Source organism: Gossypium hirsutum, chromosome D13 (assembly GCF_007990345.1).
Source record: "Gossypium hirsutum isolate 1008001.06 chromosome D13, Gossypium_hirsutum_v2.1, whole genome shotgun sequence".
Classification (NCBI taxonomy): Eukaryota; Viridiplantae; Streptophyta; class Magnoliopsida; order Malvales; family Malvaceae; genus Gossypium; species Gossypium hirsutum.
Genome location: NC_053449.1, coordinates 53144632 through 53167759, shown reverse-complemented (window position 1 = coordinate 53167759; position 23128 = coordinate 53144632). Strand labels below are relative to the sequence as shown.

Genomic DNA, 23128 nt, shown 5'->3' with positions numbered 1-23128 from the left:
AATTTATGTCTACTATTTATATTATTAAATTAAATTATACATTTTATACTATTTATATTATTGAATTGTTTAATTATGTTGAATCTTTATCAATTTATGTTAAAATTGAATTATTGATGATGCCATAAAATATTTGTGTTAAAATTTTCAATTGGTATCAATTTCATATTTTATTTTTAAAATAATTTTTATTAAAAAATCACATTTTTTACATTTAATATATATTTTTTAATTTCAAAATACAAGTTGATAAGAATCAAAAGATAATTGAAGCAACTAAGCAAGGAAAGAAGTTAACCCGTATATAAAATATTAATAAATAAATTATGATGTGATGAAAGTTAATAACAAATTTGATTACGATAGGTAAATTTGGTTATAGTGGGTGACAATGGCTATAAGGAACCAAAGTCATTTTTTAATTTAATTTGAACAAATATATTTAATTCGATTTGAATTTCATCTCACTCGACTTGATTCGAGAAAATTTTAAATTGATTTAGAATGATAAAATAAAGTTCGTCAACTCGATTAATTCAAAATTTTTTTATTCGATTCGATCGAACGTCCACCCCTACCATCTTCTATATCTACTTGTACCAATGTCAATTTTCAAGGAATGGTATGAAGTTGGCCAAAACAACATTGAATTTGCGTAAATGAAATAACTTTTATGCATGTTTTATGGTTTATGAAGATTAATCATTTCGAGATTCAAGACTTCAACAATTTTATTTTTAAAATTAGAATTTATTCACTTTATAAAAGTATAATATATTTTACTATTACACCAAATACTTTAAAACTTGTATTTCAAATCCTTTATATAATTCTCATCATGAGGCTTGATATATTTATAGTTCCTTTCAAACTCTTAAATAGGAGAATAACACGGTTTAGTGCACTTGAATCCAAATTCTCTTATATTACCAATAATACCGATGTCAATCAAACTAAAAATCACTCAGGTGTATATTTCATCTTTTAAACATTTGTAGTTTAATAAATCATTTATCAACTTTTTAACTAGAATCTAAAAACTACTTTGCAATGAAAGGGCATTAATATCCATTAGAATAAACTGAATAATAAAATACAAAATCTCACACTCCCGTCACAATCTAACTGGATTACGGCCAGTCCAACCCCGCGTAAATTTAAAGCATCCCGTTATATCGTATATTCTCAAAAAATATAATAATAATAATAAAAGCATATCGTTAATATACGACGAAAGTATTGTCCTAATCTCTTACGTGGTGTCATATTAGTGGCTGTGACATTCCTAACTGATGTCAAACAATGTCCAACTTTGATAGCTCCCGTTCATGCGGCAGGTTATTTAAAATTTTCAATTAATTGGGTTCTTTTTCTCTTTTAAATGGCATTAAATATTTGAGGGAAATGTGAGGTGATAGTTGAAAATTTTATAAGATTTTTGGTGTAACCACAGATGACATTGGTTGGAAAATTGTCAATACTAATAAAAGAACCCCAACTTCTGGCTATACCAAGACGCCGGGCATGACATTAACATGATACCCATTCCCTTCCACTTTCAACCTTGACCTAGACTATGTAGAAAACCACTTAGCGCCCCATGATGGAATCATGTTTCTGAGCTACACAATCTCATAATAGAGAAACAGCTGAGGCCTAAATCATTCTTCGCTTTCACTAGGTCTGCTATTTTTGCAAAATCTTTACAGTGTGCAATTATTACGTATATCCAAAGGACCAAAACTCATCCAGTAATCTTCTTTTACCCTTCGGTTCCCCCAGATAAGGCAGTGCATCCATTGCTCAATTGTTCCAAGACCCAACATTCATTCTTTCTTTGATATTCCTCCTGTGGTTCAAGATGACCCTTTACTCTCTTTTTTCTCCAAAACATGCTTCTGGTTCTAAACTTCGCCAATCCCACCTTCAATTTACTCCCTATGTTTCAGAAACCATCAAACTTGTTTAAAGCTCTCCTACCATCTTTCATGGACGCAAATCTCACTAACCCAAATCTATTACCAGTCCTACTTTGTTTAGGTGGGATAAAAGTGTCAACGACATAATCATGAAAACTAAAAATAGAAAAAAGTCACTTCCACTGCATTCCCTCTCTAGTAGGTTCTGGACCAACAATGTAACACATTGTGTTGGACGAGAGTTCCTCTTCAATATTATTACTTAATTATTTTAATTTAATTACTGATAATATACATTTTTATTATTTATTCCTTAATTAATTAAAATAAATTAAAAATAATAATTATGGCATAATTTATGATGTCATCATTTTAGTCTATAATAATTTTGACTTGACACATGACATTGAAATTTTTTTGTCTTCAAACTTATTTAAGCCTCATTTCTTTTTTCAAGGGTCAAGAGCTAGCTCTACATTATTGGAAGAGTAGATGAAGCTAATTGAGGTTCGTTTAAACTCAAGACATTTAAAGTTGGTTCGAGATAAACTGTTGGGAGATAAAAAAGAGTAAATTAATCATTTTGGTTCAAATCATTTTTTTCTTTAAACGAAATATTATTTAGATAAAATAAAATTAAAAATTAATTTAATTTTTATAAGAAAAAAATAAAATTTGCCTAATTAAATCACACTATTTTTAAACTAGATTATTAGATCCAAATATCTGGACGGATATTCTTATGTAAAAATTTGAATTGGTAATATTTTTCAAAACTTTATCTTTCAAATAAAAAATATGAATATCTTAAAAATCAAATCACTCATAGAACACTAAAATATATAGAATTAAGTTGATCTTCAAAAAAGATTTGAGGCTGAAACTGTTAAGCTCGCATTATCACCCATAAATGCTATATCACCGTCCATACTCTTTACCTCTTTCTTCTTTAAAACCATGTATTTTTGTGCACAATGTGCATGTGTCTCAAGTACTCTTCCAAATCCACGTACTTGTGGATAGAGTAAAAATTCCCCATAGATGATTTAACAAGGTAGGCTCGATCCCAACAATCCTCTACCTTTTGATCTTTCGCCATGAGTAAGTTCGGTGACTTTGAACTTCCATAATCTTCAAACGCCATTAATATCGAATGACGTACTATTGTTCCCTTGTCCGGTAGCATAAACCCAACTTTTATAAAAAACAATATCAGTGAAAAGTGTTTGATTTTTGTCAATGTATATCCAATCCTTTTCCCAAGATTTGTACAAGGCTAATTTACGATAAATACTATAGATTATTCCAACAAAAATATTTATTTGGATACAACAAGGTGTTGGGAAGAAACCGAACAACCGAAACAAAGCGAAAGCACAACCGGTGTTCTTTCTCTCCTTATAACTCCTGTAAAAATTATGGCAAGCACAATAGCACAAGATATGTTCTCTAGCAACCTTAATCAACCACAAATCAACTAATGCAACCACAACAAAAATAAATAGAGACACCGATATTTTTACGTGGAAAACCCCTCTAAATTAAGGGTAAAAACCACGGGACTTTAGAGTCCGATAAAGAGCTCCACTATCATCAAATGTTCAACTACAAGATCACAATATCAAGCCTACAACAAGCATTCAACTCCGACAAGGCTAACAACATGTAATCTTTAGCAAAAGAGAGAAAAATGAGAGAACATCACCAAAAACGTAGCTGCTGAAAAATGGGTATTTCCGACGCTACAAGACTCGGATGAAAAATCCGACCGTACAAAGTCAAGAACACCTTATCACCTAGCTGCTGTCCAAAAATCAGCTCAATCGAACCACGGATGGACCTTCGATCGAAGAGTTGATCACTGCTGCACCAAGCTTGAAAATCTGATTTTTTCTATTCTCTTTCTCTCTATTTTTTCTTTAGCTCTCTGCAGAAAAATTTCTGCCCACTCCCGTTAATAAGCCAAAAAATTGGCTTTTGACAAAACCAAAAGAAAAAAAGGAAGGCAAAACATTGTGGCATAAAATATGGGTTTCCCACATAGTGGGACCCATACCCAACAAATCTCCCCCTCCAACTATGTGGGGAATGCCTCCATACCGGAGGTCAAACAACATGCTTCAAACTTTCCTCTTGGTAAGGCCTTCGTCAACATATCAGCACCATTATCATTAGTGTGTATCTTCTCAAGCTCTAACAGCTTAGCTTCAAGAACATCTCGTATCCAATGGTACCTCACATCAATATGCTTAGATCTAGCATGAAAAGTTGAGTTCTTACCAAGATGAATAGCACTCTGGCTATCACAGTACAGGACATACTTCTCCTGAGTAAAACCAAGCTCATGCACAAACTTCTTCATCCAAAGCATCTCCTTACACGCTTCGGTTGCTGCAATGAACTCTGATTCGGTGGTGGACAATGCAACACACTTTTGCAGTCTCGATTGCCATGCCACAGCTCCCCCTGCATAAGTGATTAAGTAACCTGAAGTAGATCTCCTCGAGTCAATGTCTCCGGCCATGTCTGAATCTGTATACCCAACAAGAACAGGTTTCTCATTGCCGAAACAAAGTTTCATGTTGGAAGTGCCACGAAGATATCTCATAATCCACTTCACTGCATTCCAATGCTCTCTGCCTGGATTAGAAAGAAACCGACTAACTGTACCAACGGCATAAGCCAAGTCTGGTCTCGTGCAAACCATTGCGTACATCAAACTACCCACGGCTGAAGAGTAAGGAATTTTCTGCATCTCTTCCTTCTCCTTTTCTGTGGAAGGACTATGCTTAACACTCAATCTAAAGTGCATAGCAAAGGGAGTATTCACCGCTTTAGCTTTGTCCATACTAAACCTTTGAAGTACTTTCTCAATGTACCTCTCTTGTGATAACCATAATTTCTTGGCCTTTCTATCACGTGTCAGTCTTATGCCAAGAATTTGCTTTGTTGGCCCCAAATCCTTCATTGCAAAGGATTTACTCAACTCTTGTTTCAACTTCTCAATTCTAGAAGCATTCTGACCAACAATAAGCATATCATCAACATAGAGCAAAAGAATAATAAAATCATCACCAGAGAATCTCTTAACAAACACACAATGATCAGAAGTAGTCTTCTTGTAGCCTTGCTCCCCATAACAGACTCAAACTTCTTGTACCATTGCCTTGGAGCTTGCTTCAAACCATACAAGCTCTTCTTCAATCTGCACACATAGTCCTCTTTCCCTTGTGCAACAAAACCCTCTGGCTGCTCCATGTAAAGCTCTTCTTCCAAGTCACCATGAAGAAAAGCAGTTTTCACATCCATTTGTTCAACCTCTAGGTCATAACAAGCTACCAAACTCAGTATAGTTCTGATAGAGGACATCTTCACAACCGGAGAAAATATTTCTTCAAAATCAACCCCCTTTTTCTGAGTATAACCCTTGACGACCAATCTAGCTTTGTATCATGGAGATGAAGACTTCTCTTCTTGCTTCAGTCTGTAAACCCACCGATTCTTCAAAGCTCTTTTGCCTTTAGGCAGTTTCACCAATTCAAAAGTATGGTTCTCATGCAAGGATTGAAGTTCGTCTTTCATCGCTTCAACCCACTGATCTTTGCATTCACTCTCCATAGCCTCTTCATAACATTCAGGTTCTCCCCCGTCAGTCAAAAGAACATATTCATCAGGAGAATACCTGACAGAAGATCGTCGATCTCTGGAAGACCTTCGAAGTGGAACTGCTGGTGGAGCTATAGGTGCTTGTTGTTGATCATTCACAACATCATCCATGGGAGTATCAAAGTCACCTATAGTCTGATGGTCACCACTAACATCACCATGCACAACATCCTGGATAGGATCTGGTGAAGAGTCTAGGGGAACCGGATTCACATCGATCAAGTCACCACTACCTTGTGAATCCACTTTCTCCGTCTTATCAATGTCATCAATGGTCTGATCCTCAATGAAGACAACATCTCTGCTTCTCACGAGTTTCTTCTGAACTGGATCATAGAGTCTATAACCAAACTCACCATCTAGACCATAACCAATAAAAATGCATTGTCGAGCCTTGGCATCCAACTTGGATCTTTCATCCTTTGGAACATGAACAAATGCTTTACAACCGAACACACGTAGGTGATCATATGACACGTCTTTACCAAACCAAACTCTATCTGGCACATCACCTTTCAAAGGAACACTAGGAGACAGATTTATCACATGTGTCACTGTATTCAAAGCTTCAGCCCAAAACGATCTTGGTAACTTTGCATCTGACAACAAACATCTGACTCTCTCAATCAATGTTCGGTTCATTCTTTCAGCTAACCCATTTAACTGTGGAGTCTTTGGTGGTGTTCTCTGATGTCTGATTCCCTGTCGCAGACAATACTCATGAAACGACCCTGTGTACTCGCCACCATTATCAGTACGAATGCACTTCAACTTCTTCCCAGTTTCCCTTTCAACTGATGCTTGAAACTGTTTAAACACCTCAAAGACTTGATTTTTAGACTTCAAAGTGTAAACCCATAGCTTTCTTGAACAATCATCAATGAAAGTCACAAAGTAAAGTGCACCACCATGTGATCTTACTTTTATCGGACCACAAACATCTGAATGGACCAACTCTAGCAACTCTGATTTCCTATGAGGAGGATGGCTTCTAAATGAAACTCTTTTCTGCTTTCCTGCTAGACAATGAGCACAATTCTTCAGTGTAGCATTCTTTAAACCTGAAAGTTGATTCTTCTTCGCTAAACAGTTAAGCCCCTTCTCACTCATGTGACTGAGTCGTTTATGCCACAACTCAGTTGAGTTGTCATTCAGTGTCACATTCACCGTCTCTCGAGAAGTCAAAGCTTGCATCAAGTACAAATTTGAGCTCTTCTTTCCTCGAGCCACAACCAAGGAGCCTTTAGTCAGCTTCCACTGCCCTTCACTGAAGGTGTTACAGAATCCCTCATCATCAAGCTTTCCTGCAGAAATCAAATTCAAACGGACATCCGGTGCATGTCTGACATCCTTGAGAGTTAACTTTGTTCCATTGTTACTTACCAAGCTAACATCTCCCATACCAATAACCGAAACCAAACCATCATTACCCATCTTCAATACCCCAAAATCACCAGGAGTATAAGATGTGAAGAATTCCTTCCTCGACGTGACATGAAGTGATGCACCAGTATCAATCACCCAACTAGTCTCGTCGCATGCTAGGTTGACCAAATTCTGATCACAAATAACTAACAAATCTTCACGAGTAACAGTAGCAACACGCTCGGATTTTTCATCGTCATTCCGGTCGTGTTTATCACCACCACCTTTGTTCTCTTTCTTCCACTTGAAGCAATATTTCTTGATATGACCTTTCTTACCACAATGATGACACTCAAGATTCTTGTATCTCGATCTTGACTTGCTTCGGCTTTTATCTCTACCCTTTCCATCTTTGTCTCTGTTTCTCCCCCTGTTCTCGATAACCAACACCTCGGACTGTGATGTAGAACCCTGAGATCTTCTTCTAACCTCTTCATTCAACACACCACTCTTAGCCAAATCCAAAGTAATAATACCCTGTGGGGCAGAATTAATGAGTGAGACTCGAAAGGTCTCCCAAGAGTCTGGTAGAGTAGCAAGCAACCAAAGTCCTAAAATCTCGTCATCAAATTTGACACCCATACCAAGCAACTGATTCATCATACTCTGAAATTCACTAACATGGTCAGCTATAGACATTCCTTCTTTATATTTCAGCGCCATCATTTTCTTCAGCAAAATAACTTGTTATTGCCCGACCTCGAAGCATACAAGCTTTCAAGCTTCTCCACAATGTTCGAGCATGTGTCTCCTGATCAATGTGATTGTAAACATTTTCTTCAACAAATTGCCGAATAAAGCCACACACTTGTTGATGCTCAAATTCCCATTCTTCATCACTTTTCGAATCGGGTTTTGAGTAGTAAAGACCGGAAGATGCAAAGCCTTCACAAACAACAAGTCCTTCATTTATTCCGCCAAAGTTGATAATTTGTGCCATTCAACATAATCATCTTGCTCGTATTAATTTCCATAATTATCTAACACAATAACCAAGCTCTGGTACCAGTTTGTTGGGAAGAAACCGAACAACCGAAACAAAGCGAAAGCACAACCGGTGTTATTTCTCTCCTTATAACTCCTGTAAAAATTATGGCAAGCACAATAGCACAAGATATGTTCTCTAGCAACCTTAATCAACCACAAATCAACTAATGCAACCACAACAAAAATAAATAGAGACACCGATATTTTTACGTGGAAAACCCCTCTAAATTAAGGGTAAAAACCACGGGACTTTAGAGTCCGATAAAGAGCTCCACTATCATCAAATGTTCAACTACAAGATCACAATATCAAGCCTACAACAAGCATTCAACTCCGACAAGGCTAACAACATGTAATCTTTAGCAAAAGAGAGAAAAATGAGAGAACATCACCAAAAACGTAGCTGCTGAAAAATGGGTATTTCCGACGCTACAAGACTCGGATGAAAAATCCGACCGTACAAAGTCAAGAACACCTTATCACCTAGCTGCTGTCCAAAAATCAGCTCAATCGAACCACGGATGGACCTTCGATCGAAGAGTTGATCACTGCTGCACCAAGCTTGAAAATCTGATTTTTTCTATTCTCTTTCTCTCTATTTTTTCTTTAGCTCTCTGCAGAAAAATTTCTGCCCACTCCCGTTAATAAGCCAAAAAATTGGCTTTTGACAAAACCAAAAGAAAAAAAGGAAGGCAAAACATTGTGGCATAAAATATGGGTTTCCCACATAGTGGGACCCATACCCAACACAAGGGATCATCAGATAACACAACTTTTCGATTTTATTTGGAATATCTAATTTTGCGATTTCAGGATCAAGCCGAGGAAGATCAAAGTTACTGATCTTTTTAAAAGGGTTTAAAAGAGTTATAACCAAGTTGTGATCGACGGTAGCTAATCAACCATAATAAGAACCGGAGCATCTCCCTGTAGAAAGCTTGGGAAATTCAATCTCAGAGACCTTTGATTTGGCTTGTAGGCTATATAATTTTCGCTTTGTGGTGCTCATTTTGGTCGGGATCATCAGCAATGGAACCGGATTTGTAGGTGATCGCCTTTTGATGTCGAGGAAAGTATTGAACACTGAATGCCAATATCTACTAACAGCACCAAATTGAACCAAGCTGATGGATTCATCTATTTTCTCCACAGAATTATACTGGTATGTATTCCCAGTCTAATTCAAAATTTTTCATTTTATAAGGACGAATGGAGATATAAAACCACTTCGTTTTTTTTTATTTTTTGGCCAAAAATGAAATTCATATCTCATTACTTCAAAAAACAAAAAACACAATTCAAAACAGATACATCAAAACCACTGTCAACACAAAAACCATTACAACAAAGCAAAAGAATGAGGAGCAGGCAAGCCATCCTTATCAAGAATCTGCACCAAAGAGGATGGGGGGAAGAACTAGCCATCCCAAACTGCACATCCCCTTCAAAACATGGGTAGCAACCCAATCAGCTGCCTTATTGGTTGGCTTTAAACGAATATAATGATCCAAATTCAATAGGGAATTTGACTTCGAGCGTTTTAATTCAACCCGTGTTAGAATTTCACCAACTTTTAAACTTTAGACCTTGAAATTACATAAAAGTTATTGTTATTATTATTAGGCTTAATTCATTATTTGACTCTTGAAGTATACTCGTTTTTTCATTTTAGTACTTAAAAATTCTTCTTTTTTAATCAAATTTAATATCTAAAGTACACTTCATTTCTAATCAAATTTAATATCTAAAGTACACTTCATTCCTAATTTGGTACCTAAAATATGCATCCATTATATATTGTAGTCTATACTTTTAGCAAACATTAAAAAAGAATAACATGACCAATCACACCACATGGCATCTTTTTTTTTATAGAAAATAAGTAGATTTTTTTAATCAAATGTATATAAACATTAAAAATTATAAAAAATAAAATAAATATATAAAAATTCAGAAAATATATATAATCTAGGAAAAAATATAAATTATAAAAATAAAATTACAAAAAATACGATAAATGAAAATAAATTAGTTGAAATTAATAATAGTATTATAAAAATGTAAAAAAAATATTATAATTTTTTTCAAATTTATTAAAATTATAAAAAATATATATTTAATAATTTTTAAAAATTATAAAAAAACTTGTAAGAATTATTTAATTATTTTTAAATTTTATTAAAAATATAAAATAGAAAGAAATTATAAAAAAATCATATATATAAACTCTTAATATATATATGTATATGAAATAATTAAACATATTAAATAATACACTTTCTTTCTTCCATGCATAGATTTTGAGGAATTCATTTACATGCTGCTCTTCATCAGCAGACTTGTAAGCTCTAGCTTCATTGCTTCTTTCTTCATTGCAAATTCTAGCTCAAACCCATTCTTTTTCCTATTTTAAAGGGATAGTGCTTGGCAAAATAACTAGGATTAATACACGAGTACTTTGATTTGAAAAAGTTCCAACCTACCATCAGCATGCTACTGTCAGCTTTTTTTTTTTACTAAACTAACCCCTAAAAAATAAATATTTACTGATCTAATTTCAAAAACAAGGACAAGAATGACTTGAAATGAATAGTGAAGGACAGTGCCGACACCCAATTCAATCATTCCCCCATCATTGGTTGTTGATTGTTGGGGGTTTAAAAAATATTAATTTTGGTGTCGGAACTGCAATTAGGGATGAGCATTCGATCGAATCAAATGGAAAATTTTCGAATTAATCAAGTTTTCGAATCCTATTTCATCATCCTAACTCGATTTGAAATTTTTACGAATCAAGTTGAGCAAGATGAAATTCGAATTGAATATAGTTGTTCGAGTTAAATTTTAAAAAAATACTTTTGGTGTTGTTTATTTTTATGTAATTTTTTTAAAAAAAATATTTTTCTTTAAAGTTTTCTTCTTGGATTCATCATTATAAGAATTTTGATTTGGGGGGTTTGAATAAACTGGTAAAGAAGAAGAAGAATGGAAGGTTTAATTTATGATTTTTTTTTGAAGAAGAATAAATTTGGTATTTGGGATTTGGGAGTTTCAAGTTTGAATTTAAATTTAAGAAGAAAATGAGATGGAATTTTACCGTCTGTTTGGTTGGCTGTAATAGCATGTATTACAGCCTAATTCAGTGGACCCATTACCAACCACTGTTTGGTTGGCTGTAATAAGCTATTACAACCATATTCCATTACAGACTTATTCAGCCGAAAATGCATCATACGATTCAGGGCTCTCCCCACTGAATAGAGATTCAGGGTATGGGTTGTATAACAAATTAGCCAAGGTTTCCATTTTACCCTCACCCTTCTCATTCCTCTCTCACATTTTAAATTCCCGACTGATATTTTTCTCTCTCTTTCTTCCATGCTTCTTCCCCAACTTCATCTCTTCTACACTTAGGGTGAGTTTGGATCGGCGGTGCATTTACTTGTGGTTAGTGTAAAAACAACGGTGGCGGTGAGATTAGATACTGTAGCGTGAGACAAAAAGTAAGCTAAACGCACCGCATCCCTAATCGCCCATCCAAACGCACCCTTAATTTAAACCTTTTCTTTTTAATCATATTTCCTCCCAACCTGCGTCGCACACCAAAACTCTTTTTCTCTTCAAAATTGGAAATTCCTGATTGCTTAATCCACTGAAAAAAAGAAGTGAAGCTTTTTTCGGGTCGTCTCACAGGATCCAAGATCTGGTAAGTTTTAATTTGGACCCAAATTTCAAATCCCCTAGATCTGTACAGGTTCTTATAATGGGTTTTGGTTTATAGATCTAATCTCCTAATTCTTAGTTTGTTCAATACTCTTTTATCAAATTGTAAGCCTTTTGCATTAATATGAAGCTTTTATTTTTCGGTAGTTTCTGTTGAAATTGCTATTTTATGTTATTCATTGTTACTTTATTATTATTATTATTGTGTATATGGGTGTACTGCTTTTAAAGTTGATTTTCAATGGAATTATTGTATAATTGCACTTGTGGGTTTTTTTCTGGGATTTTATTATTTCAATGTACCTATCTTAGATAATGGCTAAAAGAATTGCATACAACTTCGTTTTCAATATTTCATTTTCATTATCTTCTAATAGAATAGGTTTCATCTTTGTTTCTCTTGATTGGGTGTCAAAATATTGTTCCTTTATGTTCCTAAATATCCTGTCATTGTTGAAACAGGGGAAGAAACAAAGTTAAAGAATGAACTACAAAGAACGACGATGAAGATTCTTGAGGATGAGGACTGTGTATTTTGATATAAACATTTATGCATATCAAGGTATGAATTAATCAATTGAATTCGAATAAAATTCAAGGATTTATAAGTTGACAGATTAATGTTCAATTATAAATCATCTAATTCATCAGTAAAAAAACAATGTATAGAAATGGAACCTAGTCCCTACTCACAATCAATGCTACATAATAGGCTTTCTATGCTTCAACCATTACTGCAATTTCAATAATTTTATAGCTACAATGACAAGCCCAACATATATATAGCTCAACTCAATTGATGGACCTTTGATCGGAAATTGATCAAAAAATGCCTTTCGATTGATTACAACTTTGCAGTGAAGTCTTCATCTCTTAAGAAGGTACCTTCAATTTGTATGTAGGATCAAAGGCAGTATTATGGGCAAAATAGAAATCAGGACATTTAAGGAGCTAAGTAGAAAGGTGCATTGACTCTCATACTTAAATCTTGACTTTATTTGATTCGCTCTTTCTGTTTTTTGGATCATTTGTCAACCTTACAGAAATGTTTTTGGATTTGATTAATGAGTTTCTTATTATTTTTTTCATCAGATTTGATCACTTGGTTTGAGACTTGAACTCTCTCCAGAATTTATTTATTTTCGTTGTGTTGTGTTTTCAAGGTAAAATTCATTTTTCATGTCGAATGTAAATGTACCGGTCATTTGGTTTTTTCATGGGACTCTGTTTTAGTATTCAATTTGTTTTCCCTACACTCGTTCAACTCAATTTGATTCTCATGTTTAACACATAAAATTTTAGAAATTTCTACTCTTTATCGTCTCGAGAATAGATTAGATTCTTTGGAATAAAACCCATGCCTAGAATACTCAGTTTCTTCACCCAGTGATGTTGACATTTTGAGCATGTCGCAAGCCTACAGATTGTTTGTACAGCTCCATTTCTTCATTCTTGTATAAGCAAGTTTTTGGTTAATGCTGGTAAAAAGGAAAAAAAACAAGAAGAAAAAAGAAAAAAAAAAGACTTATTGGGTACTTTTTAGTATTGCTATTAATTGAATTCTTTTCTTCTCATGTTCATAGTCTTGTTCTAAGTACATTCTCATTATAAAATCTTTATTATCATTTGGTTTGAATTGATAGATAAAGAGATACTCAAAAGGTCATTTTGTTTGAATAAATTGGTTTTAGTCATTCGATTGGAGATAGTTTTTCCCTATTATCATATACAAATATGCATTTATAACAAATTTATTCTTATATATTTGAAATATCATACATCATTTATATATTTCAATTGCAGCAGACAAATGAAAAAAAAAAACCGATCTCATCTACTCACAGAATATGTTCGTTATAAAAAAGAATAAACTTGTTATGTGAATGTATGTATGGCTAGGTTGACAACTAGAACCATCATAAGAAATTAAAACAAATGAGAATTATTTACACAATTTAGACTTAATTTGTGTTTGTGGATTCTTGCACTGATAATCAATTCACTAAAATTATTTGTTTCGCTAATGATATTTTAGCACATTAAATATGCATTTCAGTTTGAAAATAATAAAGTAGGTTATATATTATTTTTCTAATATGATATATATTATGATTTTTATTAAATTGTATTAAGAATGTTTTTAAATTATATATTATTTTATTAAATTATATTTAATAATAATTATGTTAAAATATGATTAAATTATTTATTATTAAATATAATTTAATAATAATCTTACTAAAATTTAATAACAATAGCAATAATCATTTATCTAACAAAATTTCTGCTTAGGATATTTTGGTTATTTAAGCCTATTTCTTTATGCCATTACAACATCTATTCCATTCAACCAAACACAAGAATAATATTGCAGTCTATTTCATTCCATTAAACTAAACAATTGAATTATTATTATAGCTCTATTCCATTATAGCCCTATTCCATTCACCCCAACCAAACGTGCCCTTAACTTTTGGAGAAATTGGGATAGTTGGACTGGCTTGGGAAATTGGGAAAATGGCAGACAGGCTTTTGTTAGGGGGTGAATAGGGTGGGTTTGGGCTTTGGGCTTGGAGAGTGGGGAATATAAATTTAAAATTTAAAATTATATAGTTTGTATTCGATTTATTCGAATTCGAAAATTTAACTCGACTCGAACTCAAAACTCAAAATTTAAAAAAAAAATTCGAGTTGATTCGATTAACTTAAATAACTCGATTTGGATAATTCAAAATTCGATTTTTTTCAAATTTTTTGAGTCGAATCAAATTTTGCTCACCCCTAACGACAATGGTCAGCACCCATATATATATATTTTTTAAAATATGTATATTCCATGATTTAAAAAAAGAAAAAAAATTTTAATAGGTGCCGGCATTGAAGTGGCCAACACCAGTTCAAAATTTAAATTTTTTTCTTTTTTTGCCTGAGGAAATCAGGAACCTTAAGAATTTTAAATGTAAGTCCACACTTTTGATAACACTGCTCTCCTTCTCTATTTTTCTTATCTTTCTTATTGACTAAGGGCGATAGGTTAGTGAGGAGTAGGGAATATAGGTTTTTATGGTCTTTGTAAAATATACCATATGTTAAAATCATAGGTGATATATCTTTTTTCTGCTTAAAGAGTTAATGCCTTTACTTGTTCTATGAAGTTTCAGTTTTAATTAATTTCATTTAAGTTTCTACATCCTGCAAAAACTTGTTTGGTTTCCCAGGCAATTTGGTAGAATTATTTGTTTGCAAATTTCTTTGTTCTTTTGATGAATAAACTCTGCTGCTATTTTTAAAATTTTGAACTGGTGCTAGCCACTTCAACGCTAACACCTATTAAAATAATATTTTTTCTTCTTTTTTAAAATCATGGAATCATGGAGTACCCATATTTTTTAAAGGTATTTCAAAAAATACATACGGGTGTCAGCCATTGCAGTGCCGTATTAAGGGATAGTCAGCCTAACTTTAACGGTTAGGTAGTTAGCAGTTAGTTTGTTAATAAGTAGTTAGTAGGTTAATAACAGTTAGCAAAGTTGTTTAAATACGTGTGCATGGTTTCTTTTGTTTTCATAATGGTTTAATAAAACTTTTGTGATATTTCTCTTCATGGTATCAGAGTTGTTCAAGGTTTTGTTGTTGATTTTTTTTCTACAAAATTGTTAATTGTCATTGTGTCTAAGGTGGTTGAAGAAAGTCACTCCAATGCTGGTGGTGAACATATAAATCTTCCTTGTCAAGATTCAGGCTCAGTCGCTTCTATTGTTGGTAGACGTCTTCAACAGTTTCCTAAACACGATACAATAAAGCTTGATGAGCATAATTTTCTTTTATGGAAGCACCAAATTATGTTAATTCTTGAAGGATACGGTGTGTATGGGTTCGTTTTGGGTACTATTAGTGTACTAGCACAATTTTTTGTGCATAAAGATAGGAGATTGATAGAAAATTATAATTATGTTTTACATGTGCAACAAGATAAGCTATTGGCTTCTTGCTTGCTTTCAACTGTTAGTGATGAAATTCTAGTCTATCTTACTAGTGGTCGTACTAGTGATGAAACTCTCTAGTATGCAACATGCGTTGTATTCACAGAAAAGGGTCATTTGTCTATTAAACAATATTTATCTAAAATCAAGTTTATGTGTGATATGTTGGTTGCAGCAGGTTGTTTGATTTTAGATCAAGAAATGGTTAGCATCATTCTTGCAAGGTTGCTAATTGAGTATGAATCAGCACGGGTAGTAACTTTAGCTACTGGTGTCTCGCTTGATTTGTTGACTGAGATGTTTCTTGATTGTGAAGCTTGACAACTTGAGTTCTTGAATAGTGTTCTCGTACAAGCTAACGTAGCTAGTAAGCAAGATCGTGATGATGGTGATTGGACCAAGGGTTCTGATTATAACAATGGCTATTAAGGGAATAAACAGACATATAGAAGGGCTTTCAACGTAATAGAGGTTTCCATCGAGGTAGAGGCTCTGGGGGTCATTTTTCAAACAATTGGCCCTAATGCCAGTTGTGTGGTAAAGTTGGACACATTGTCCAAAAGTGTTATTACCGTTTTGATGAAAGTTTTGCAAGTGTTTTTGATAAAAATCGTTCAATGACAGTGAATCATCATCAACTTGTTTCTCCAAGACAGATCACGACTAGTTGTGAGGCACATTATTGTTGTAATGTATGTCCTAGCTCTCAAAGAGGTAGCAACCACTCAAGGGGTAATGCTTTGATGCCTTCAACCAGCAGTGATGAGCAGATGTGGTATCTTAAGTTCGGAGCTACGAACCATTTTACTAAAGATCTTTCTACTCTTAGTCATTCCACTGAATATACAGGTACAAGTCAACTCTTGATGGGTAATGGGGTTCCTATTCCTATAACTCACATAGAAATGTCCTCAATTGCCACTGGTAATAGATTGTTGCATCTCAAATGTGTTTTACATGTTCCAAATGTATGCAAAAAATTGATTTATGTAGCTGAGCTTGCAAAGGATAACCAGGTATATTTTGAATTTCATCCCTATCATTGTTTTGTGAAGGACATCAAGACAGGGAAGGTTTTGTTGGTGGGATATGTTCATAAAGAGTTGTATCGTTTTGCTCCGCCAACACATCATGGAGGTCTTTTAGGTTCGTTTGGTTCTCAACTTGGACAACCACTCGTACATTCGGCTATGATTGACACTCTTGGTTTTAACTTGTGGCACAAAATGCTAGGTCATCCATGTAATATAACACTTACTCAAGTATTTAAAAGTTGTAATGTTGCATTGAATAAATATGTTCTGTAAATGGTCTATTTGTTAGAACAATGGCAGCAACAAGCATCAAACAAAGTTTCAAATCTGTATTTGTAAGACTGAAGCAAGAAGAATCGAAGCAAAGAAAAAGCAAAGCAATGAACACAATTGAATACTCAGCAAAGTTGTAACTGAACATTACATTTTTCATTCAAGATTTGAATATATAAAAGAGCTACAAATTTTGGTTCATTTGACAGATACCTAATGACATAACTACTCCCACTTAAACTAAACTAATACAAGCTTAAGTCAAATACAAAATAAGCTGACATATCAGCTTTTACATCATCAATCCAATCACAAACTTAATCCAACTAATTATTAAAGCTAGTTACAATCAAACTAAACTAAGTTACATCAAAACAAAACAGCAATATCAGTTGCTTCATTTGGTCTGAAAACCATTCGTGCATACCAAGCAAAATGAGTTGAGCTCGATAGCTGCTGGTCTCGATAGTAGCATGCTTCCGGCTCCATGTTGCATTGCAGTCCAGCTTTCAACACTCCTCCTTGGACTGTATGCAACACATTCCAATTGCACTTCTCAAAGATTCAAATCGAGCAGCCCCCAAGGACTTGGTCATTATGTCAGCCAATTGTGCCCCTGAGCTGCAATGCACAAGGCTGACTTCCTTTGCTTGTTCAGCCTCTCTAACAAAATGCAGCTTGATTTTAAAATGCTTTGTCTTACCATGGAACACAGGGTTCTTGGCTATTGCAACTGCAGACTGATTATCCACCCAAATTTCAGTTGCTTCATCTTGAGTTTCATTAAGGTCATGAAGCAGCTTCCTTAGCCAAATGGCTTGATTAACTGCTCCTGCTGCAGCAATGTATTTTGCTTCAGCTGTGGACTGAGCAACAGTTTGCTGTTTTTTTGAACTCCAGCAAAACATCCCCGATCCAAGTGTAAAGAAGTGTCCTGAGGTACTCTTCATGTCATCGAGGGATCCTGCCCAGTCACTATCAGAGTAGCCTTCTAGTTTCAGTTGGTTCCCACTTTCAAACATTACACCAAAACTAGCAGTGCCCTTGATGTATCTAAGGACCCTCTTTGCTGCCTTCAAATGTGCCTCATTGCAACAATGCATAAATCTCGATAACAGACTGACACTAAACATGATGTCTGGCCTGGTTGCTGTTAGATACAACAGACAACCAACTAGGCTTCGATAGTGCCTCTCATCAACCCTCTGCTGATCACCACTGCTAGTCAGCTTTTCTCCTTGGGCCACAGGTGTACTGACTGCTTTACAATTATGCATGCAGAATTTGTCTAGGATCTTCAAAGCAAATGAGTGTTGGCTGATGAAGATACCTCGATCAGACTGGTGAACTTCCATGCCAAGGAAGTAAGTCATGATCCCCAAGTCTGTCATTTCAAACACTTGCTGCATTTGGACTTTGAACTCATCAATGAGCTCAATTTTGCTCCCTGTCACAAGCAAATCATCCACATACAAGGAGACAATTAGCAAGGTTTCATGTTCTGACCTTTTAACATACAGAGTAGGCTCACTAAGGCTCTTTACAAATCCAAGTTTGGTCAGGTAAGCATCAACTCTGTCATACCAGGCCCTTGGTGCCTGTTTCAGGCCATAGAGGGCTTTTCTCAACTTATACACTTTGTCTTCATGTCCAACAACTTCAAAACCTTCAGGTTGTTCGATGAAGATCTCCTCCTTGAGAAAACCATTCAGGAATGCTGATTTGACATCCAATTGGTGAACTCTCCACTACTTCTGAGCTGCTAAAGCAAACAGCAGCTTAATTGTATCCAGTCTTGCCACTGGAGCAAAAGTTTCTAGGTAGTCAACACCATACTGCTGACTGTAGCCCTTCACCACAAGCCTGGCCTTGTGCTTGTTCAGTGAGCCATCAGCATTGTACTTGGCCCGGTACACCCATTTAACTCCTATGACCCTCTTGTGTTCTGGTCTGCTCACCAACTCCCAAGTCTGATTTTTGTTGATCATTTCCAACTCAGCTTCCATAGCTTTCATCCAGCTTCTGTTCTTAGCAGCCTCTTCAAAGTCTGAGGGCTCAATCACAGCAACATTGCACCTCTGATAGACATCAGCCAAAGTTCTGGTGCCCCTCACTGGTATATCATCGACAGCATCATTACTTGGTCCTTCTTCTGCAGGTTCAGCAACCAAGTCTAACTGGTCCAATTCAGACAAGTCAGCCTCAACACCATTCCAATTCCACACCTTTTCCTCATCAAACTTTACATCCCTGCTGACTAAAACCTTCTTTGCTGTAGGATCATACACTCTATAGCCCTTCTTGTTGCTGCTGTAGCCAACAAAGATTCCTGGAGTTGCTCTGCTCTCAAGCTTGGTCCTTTTCTCTACTGGAATAAGTGCATAACATACACAGCCAAACACTTTTAAGTGTGTTACCACAGGTTTGACTCCATGCCAAGCCTCAAAAGGAGTCTTATCCTTGACTGCTCTAGTTGGCAGTCTGTTGAGCAGATACACTGAGGTGTTGACTGCCTCAGCCCAAAACTGACTTGGAAGCTTGCCTTGAAACAAGAGGCACCTGGCCATGTTCAGTACAGTCCTATTCTTTCTCTCACAGACTCCATTCTGTTGAGGAGTATAGACTGTTGTGAGCTGATGGTGAATCCCAGCACTGTCACAAAGCTTCTGAAAACTCTCAGACACATATTCAGAGCCATTATCAGTCCTCAAGGCTCTAATTTTGCAGCCTGACTGATTTTCAGCATAAGCCTTGAATTTGCAGAAGGCTTCAAACACTTCTGACTTTTGCTTCAAGAAGTAGACCCGGCACAACCTTGTTAAATCATCTATAAACAGGGCAAAGTACCTGTTCTCACTGATTGAAGGTGTTCTCATAGGGCCACAAACATCAGAGTGCACCAATTCGAGCTTGTCTTGAGCTCTCCAAGCACTGTCAGCAGGAAAAGGCAGTCTAGCCTGCTTACCAAGCTGACAAACCTCACAAACATTCCCACTAACTTCAAATTTTGTAATGTCATTAACCAAATTCAGCCTATGTAACAGATCGATGGATCTAAAATTTGCATGGCCTAGTCTCCTATGCCACAAGTTAGTGCTTTCAACAAGGCTGGTGTATGCCTTTCTTTCTATTTGGCTAACATCCAGCATGAAACACCTATCAGTCATAGAGACTGTGACTAACTCCAGACCATTCATGTCTTGAACAATACAGCAACCATCCTTAAAAACCAATGTATAGCCCTTTTCAACTAATTGGCCTACACTAAGCAAATTCTGGTCTAAGTCAGGTACAAAAAACACATCTGAGATCAGCTTGTTACCTGAACCAGTGCTAATCAACACACTGCCCTTGCCTTTAGCCTCAATCAGCCTACCATCTCCAATTCTAATCCTCGAGTGGAAGCTTCTGTCTAGGCTTTTGAACAGCTTCTCATCTGCTGCCATATGGTGTGAGCAGCCACTGTCTAGTAGCCAATCATTGCTGGTCTTGGTTGTGCCAACAAAACAAGTTGCTGTGAACACTTGCTCCTCCTGAGCTTGAATGTCCTCAGCAGGTCTAGCTTGTTGCAGAGCAGCCTCCCTTGGTTTGCCCTTGCACACCTTCTCCACATGGCCAAACTGCTTGCATTTTCTACACTGAATATCTGGCCTAAACCAGCAATACTTTTCTGAATGTGTTGTATTCTTGCAATTAACACATGGTGGGAACACCCTTTTTGCTTCATCTCTTCCTGACTTGACCCTTCTATTGTGCCAAGGCTTCTTGCCTTTTGCACTCACACTCGAGCCTTCACTGGCTTTAGCCTGGAAAGTAGCTTCAGGATTCTTCTCCTGCCTATTTGCCCTCCTTTGCTCAAGTGCATACAGGGAGTTTATCAGTTCAGACAAAGAAATGGCTGATAAGTCCCTCGAGTCCTCAAGTGAAGAGATTTTAGACTCAAATTTCTCAGGGAGAGTTGTAATAACCTTTTCAACAACTCTGCTCTCTGTGAAGTCCACTCCCAGGAGCCTAATGCTGTTGACAATGGCCATTATCCTGTCTGAGTACTGCTTGATGGTCTCAGACTCCTTCATCCTCAAATTTTCAAAGTCTCTCCTGAGGTTGATCACTTGCTGTTGCCTTGTCTTATCAGTCCCCATGAACTCCTCCTTCAGCTTCTCCCAAGCCTGCTTTGGTGAGTCACAGGCCATGATGCGAGTAAATATCACATCAGAGACTCCATTTTGCAAGCAGGCCATAGCCTTATGCTTCTTGGCTCGCTCCTCAGTATGTTGCCTCATCTGTGCAATGGTGGGATTGGCTCTCAATGGAGGTGGTTCAGCATCATTCTCGATCACACTCCAAAGATATGTGCCTGGAGATAGGTCTTCATTTTAACTATCCAAATGTGATAGTTTTCTCCAGTGAACACTGGTGGAGGTGGTGGAGTGAAACTCATTCTGCTAGACTGAATCCAAATGCTTCGATCTTACCAAATTTTGAACTTGCTGTTGGTTTTGATTCGAACACAACAGATTGCATACAAAGGCCCCTCAAAGACTCAGGCTCATGATACCATTTGTTAGAACAATGGCAGCAGCAAGCATCAAACAAAGTTTCAAATCTGTATTTGTAAGACTGAAGCAAGAAGAATCGAAGCAAAGAAAAAGAAAAGCAATGAACACAATTGAATACTCAGCAAAGTTGTAACTGAACATTACATTTTTCATTCAAGATTTGAATATATAAAAGAGCTACAAATTTTGGTTCATTTGACAGATACCTAATGACATAACTACTCCCACTTAAACTAAACTAATACAAGCTTAAGTCAAATACAAAATAAGCTGACATATCAGCTTTTACATCATCAATCCAATCACAAACTTAATCCAACTAATTATTAAAGCTAGTTACAATCAAACTAAACTGAGTTACATCAAAACAAAACAGCAATATCAGTTGCTTCATTTGGTCTGAAAACCATTCGTGCATACCAAGCAAAATGAGCTGAGCTCGATAGCTGCTGGTCTCGATAGTAGCATGCTTCCGGCTCCATGTTGCATTGCAGTCCAGCTTTCAACACTATTGATTGTGTCAGTCTAGGAAGTCTCATAAGCTAGTTTTTCTTGTTTCTCAAACTGTGTACTCGTTCCCTTTTGATCTCGTTCTTTCTAATCTATGGGGGTCGACTCTATTGCAATTAGAAGGTTGTCTTTATTATCATTCTTTTATTGATGCATATATTCGTTTTACATGGATTTACCTGTTGAAGAAAAAAGCTGAGGCGGTTGACAAATTTATTTAGTTTCATAAGTTTGTAGGTGTTCAATTTGGTTGCAAGATTAAAAAGTTTCAATGTGACTGGGGTGGTGAGTATAGATCACTGACTAAGGTGCTTTCTCAGCTGGGTATGCAACACCGGCTCACTTGCCCACATATGTTTGAACATAATGGTATTACCGAGAGAAAACACAGTCATTTGGTAGAGACAGGTCTCATACTGCTTGTACAAGCCTCATTGCCTATGCATTTTTGGAGCCATGCATTCTTGCATGCTGCTTACATAATAAATAGGCTTCTACCACCAATTTTTCAAGGCAAGTCTCCTTATGAGAAGTTGTATCATTTAACACCAGATTAAATGCAACTTAAGATTTTTGGTTGTTGCTGTTATTCATACCTGCGACCTTACAATAAGCATAAGTTGAAATTTCGTTCTTGACCTTGCACTTATATTGGGTTTAGTCCTATTTATAAGGGTTACAAATGTCTTGATGAGAATGACCGAATTTTTGTGTCTCGACATGTAGTTTTTTATGAAGATTGCTATTTATTTAACAAGATAGAGTTGTTTTGTATCAAGGACACCTCATTGATGGAGCATCAAAGGTCAGATGTTCCAATCTTATCTCGACAAGTATCTGTTCAGTCCTCAATTAGTTCAGATAAAAGTGCTACGGGGTGTTTGTCTAGTTCTGGTGGAGGTGTTTATGCTAGTGTGGAAACACTTGTTGATCAAACCCGGATGTCTTCTAACAGGTCATTTCTCGTGCAGAGTCAAATCCCAATAATATGGTTATAGAGTAGGATGGTGGTGCTTCACTTGGTTCGCATGAGGATTTACTTCCTCCTA

General features: G+C 35.8%; 1 protein-coding gene and 1 long non-coding RNA gene across 2 annotated transcripts; one reads left to right on the top strand and one right to left on the bottom strand.

Annotated features, from left to right (window-relative positions):
* Positions 1–11340: 11340 nt before the first annotated feature.
* On the top strand, positions 11341–13185 carry LOC121225128 (uncharacterized). The gene is made up of 3 exons (XR_005923026.1): positions 11341–11703; positions 12183–12282; positions 12623–13185. It is a non-coding gene; the product is annotated as an uncharacterized lncRNA (long non-coding RNA).
* A 3830-nt stretch (positions 13186–17015) lies between these two features.
* Positions 17016–18718, bottom strand: LOC107955354 (uncharacterized mitochondrial protein AtMg00810-like). Its single transcript, XM_041108645.1, has 3 exons — positions 18677–18718; positions 17778–18608; positions 17016–17078 (listed from the first exon to the last, which is right to left on the bottom strand). Exons 1-3 carry the CDS (start codon positions 18716–18718, stop codon positions 17016–17018), a joined length of 936 nt encoding a protein of 311 aa, XP_040964579.1.
* Between the last annotated feature and the right edge of the window lie 4410 nt (positions 18719–23128).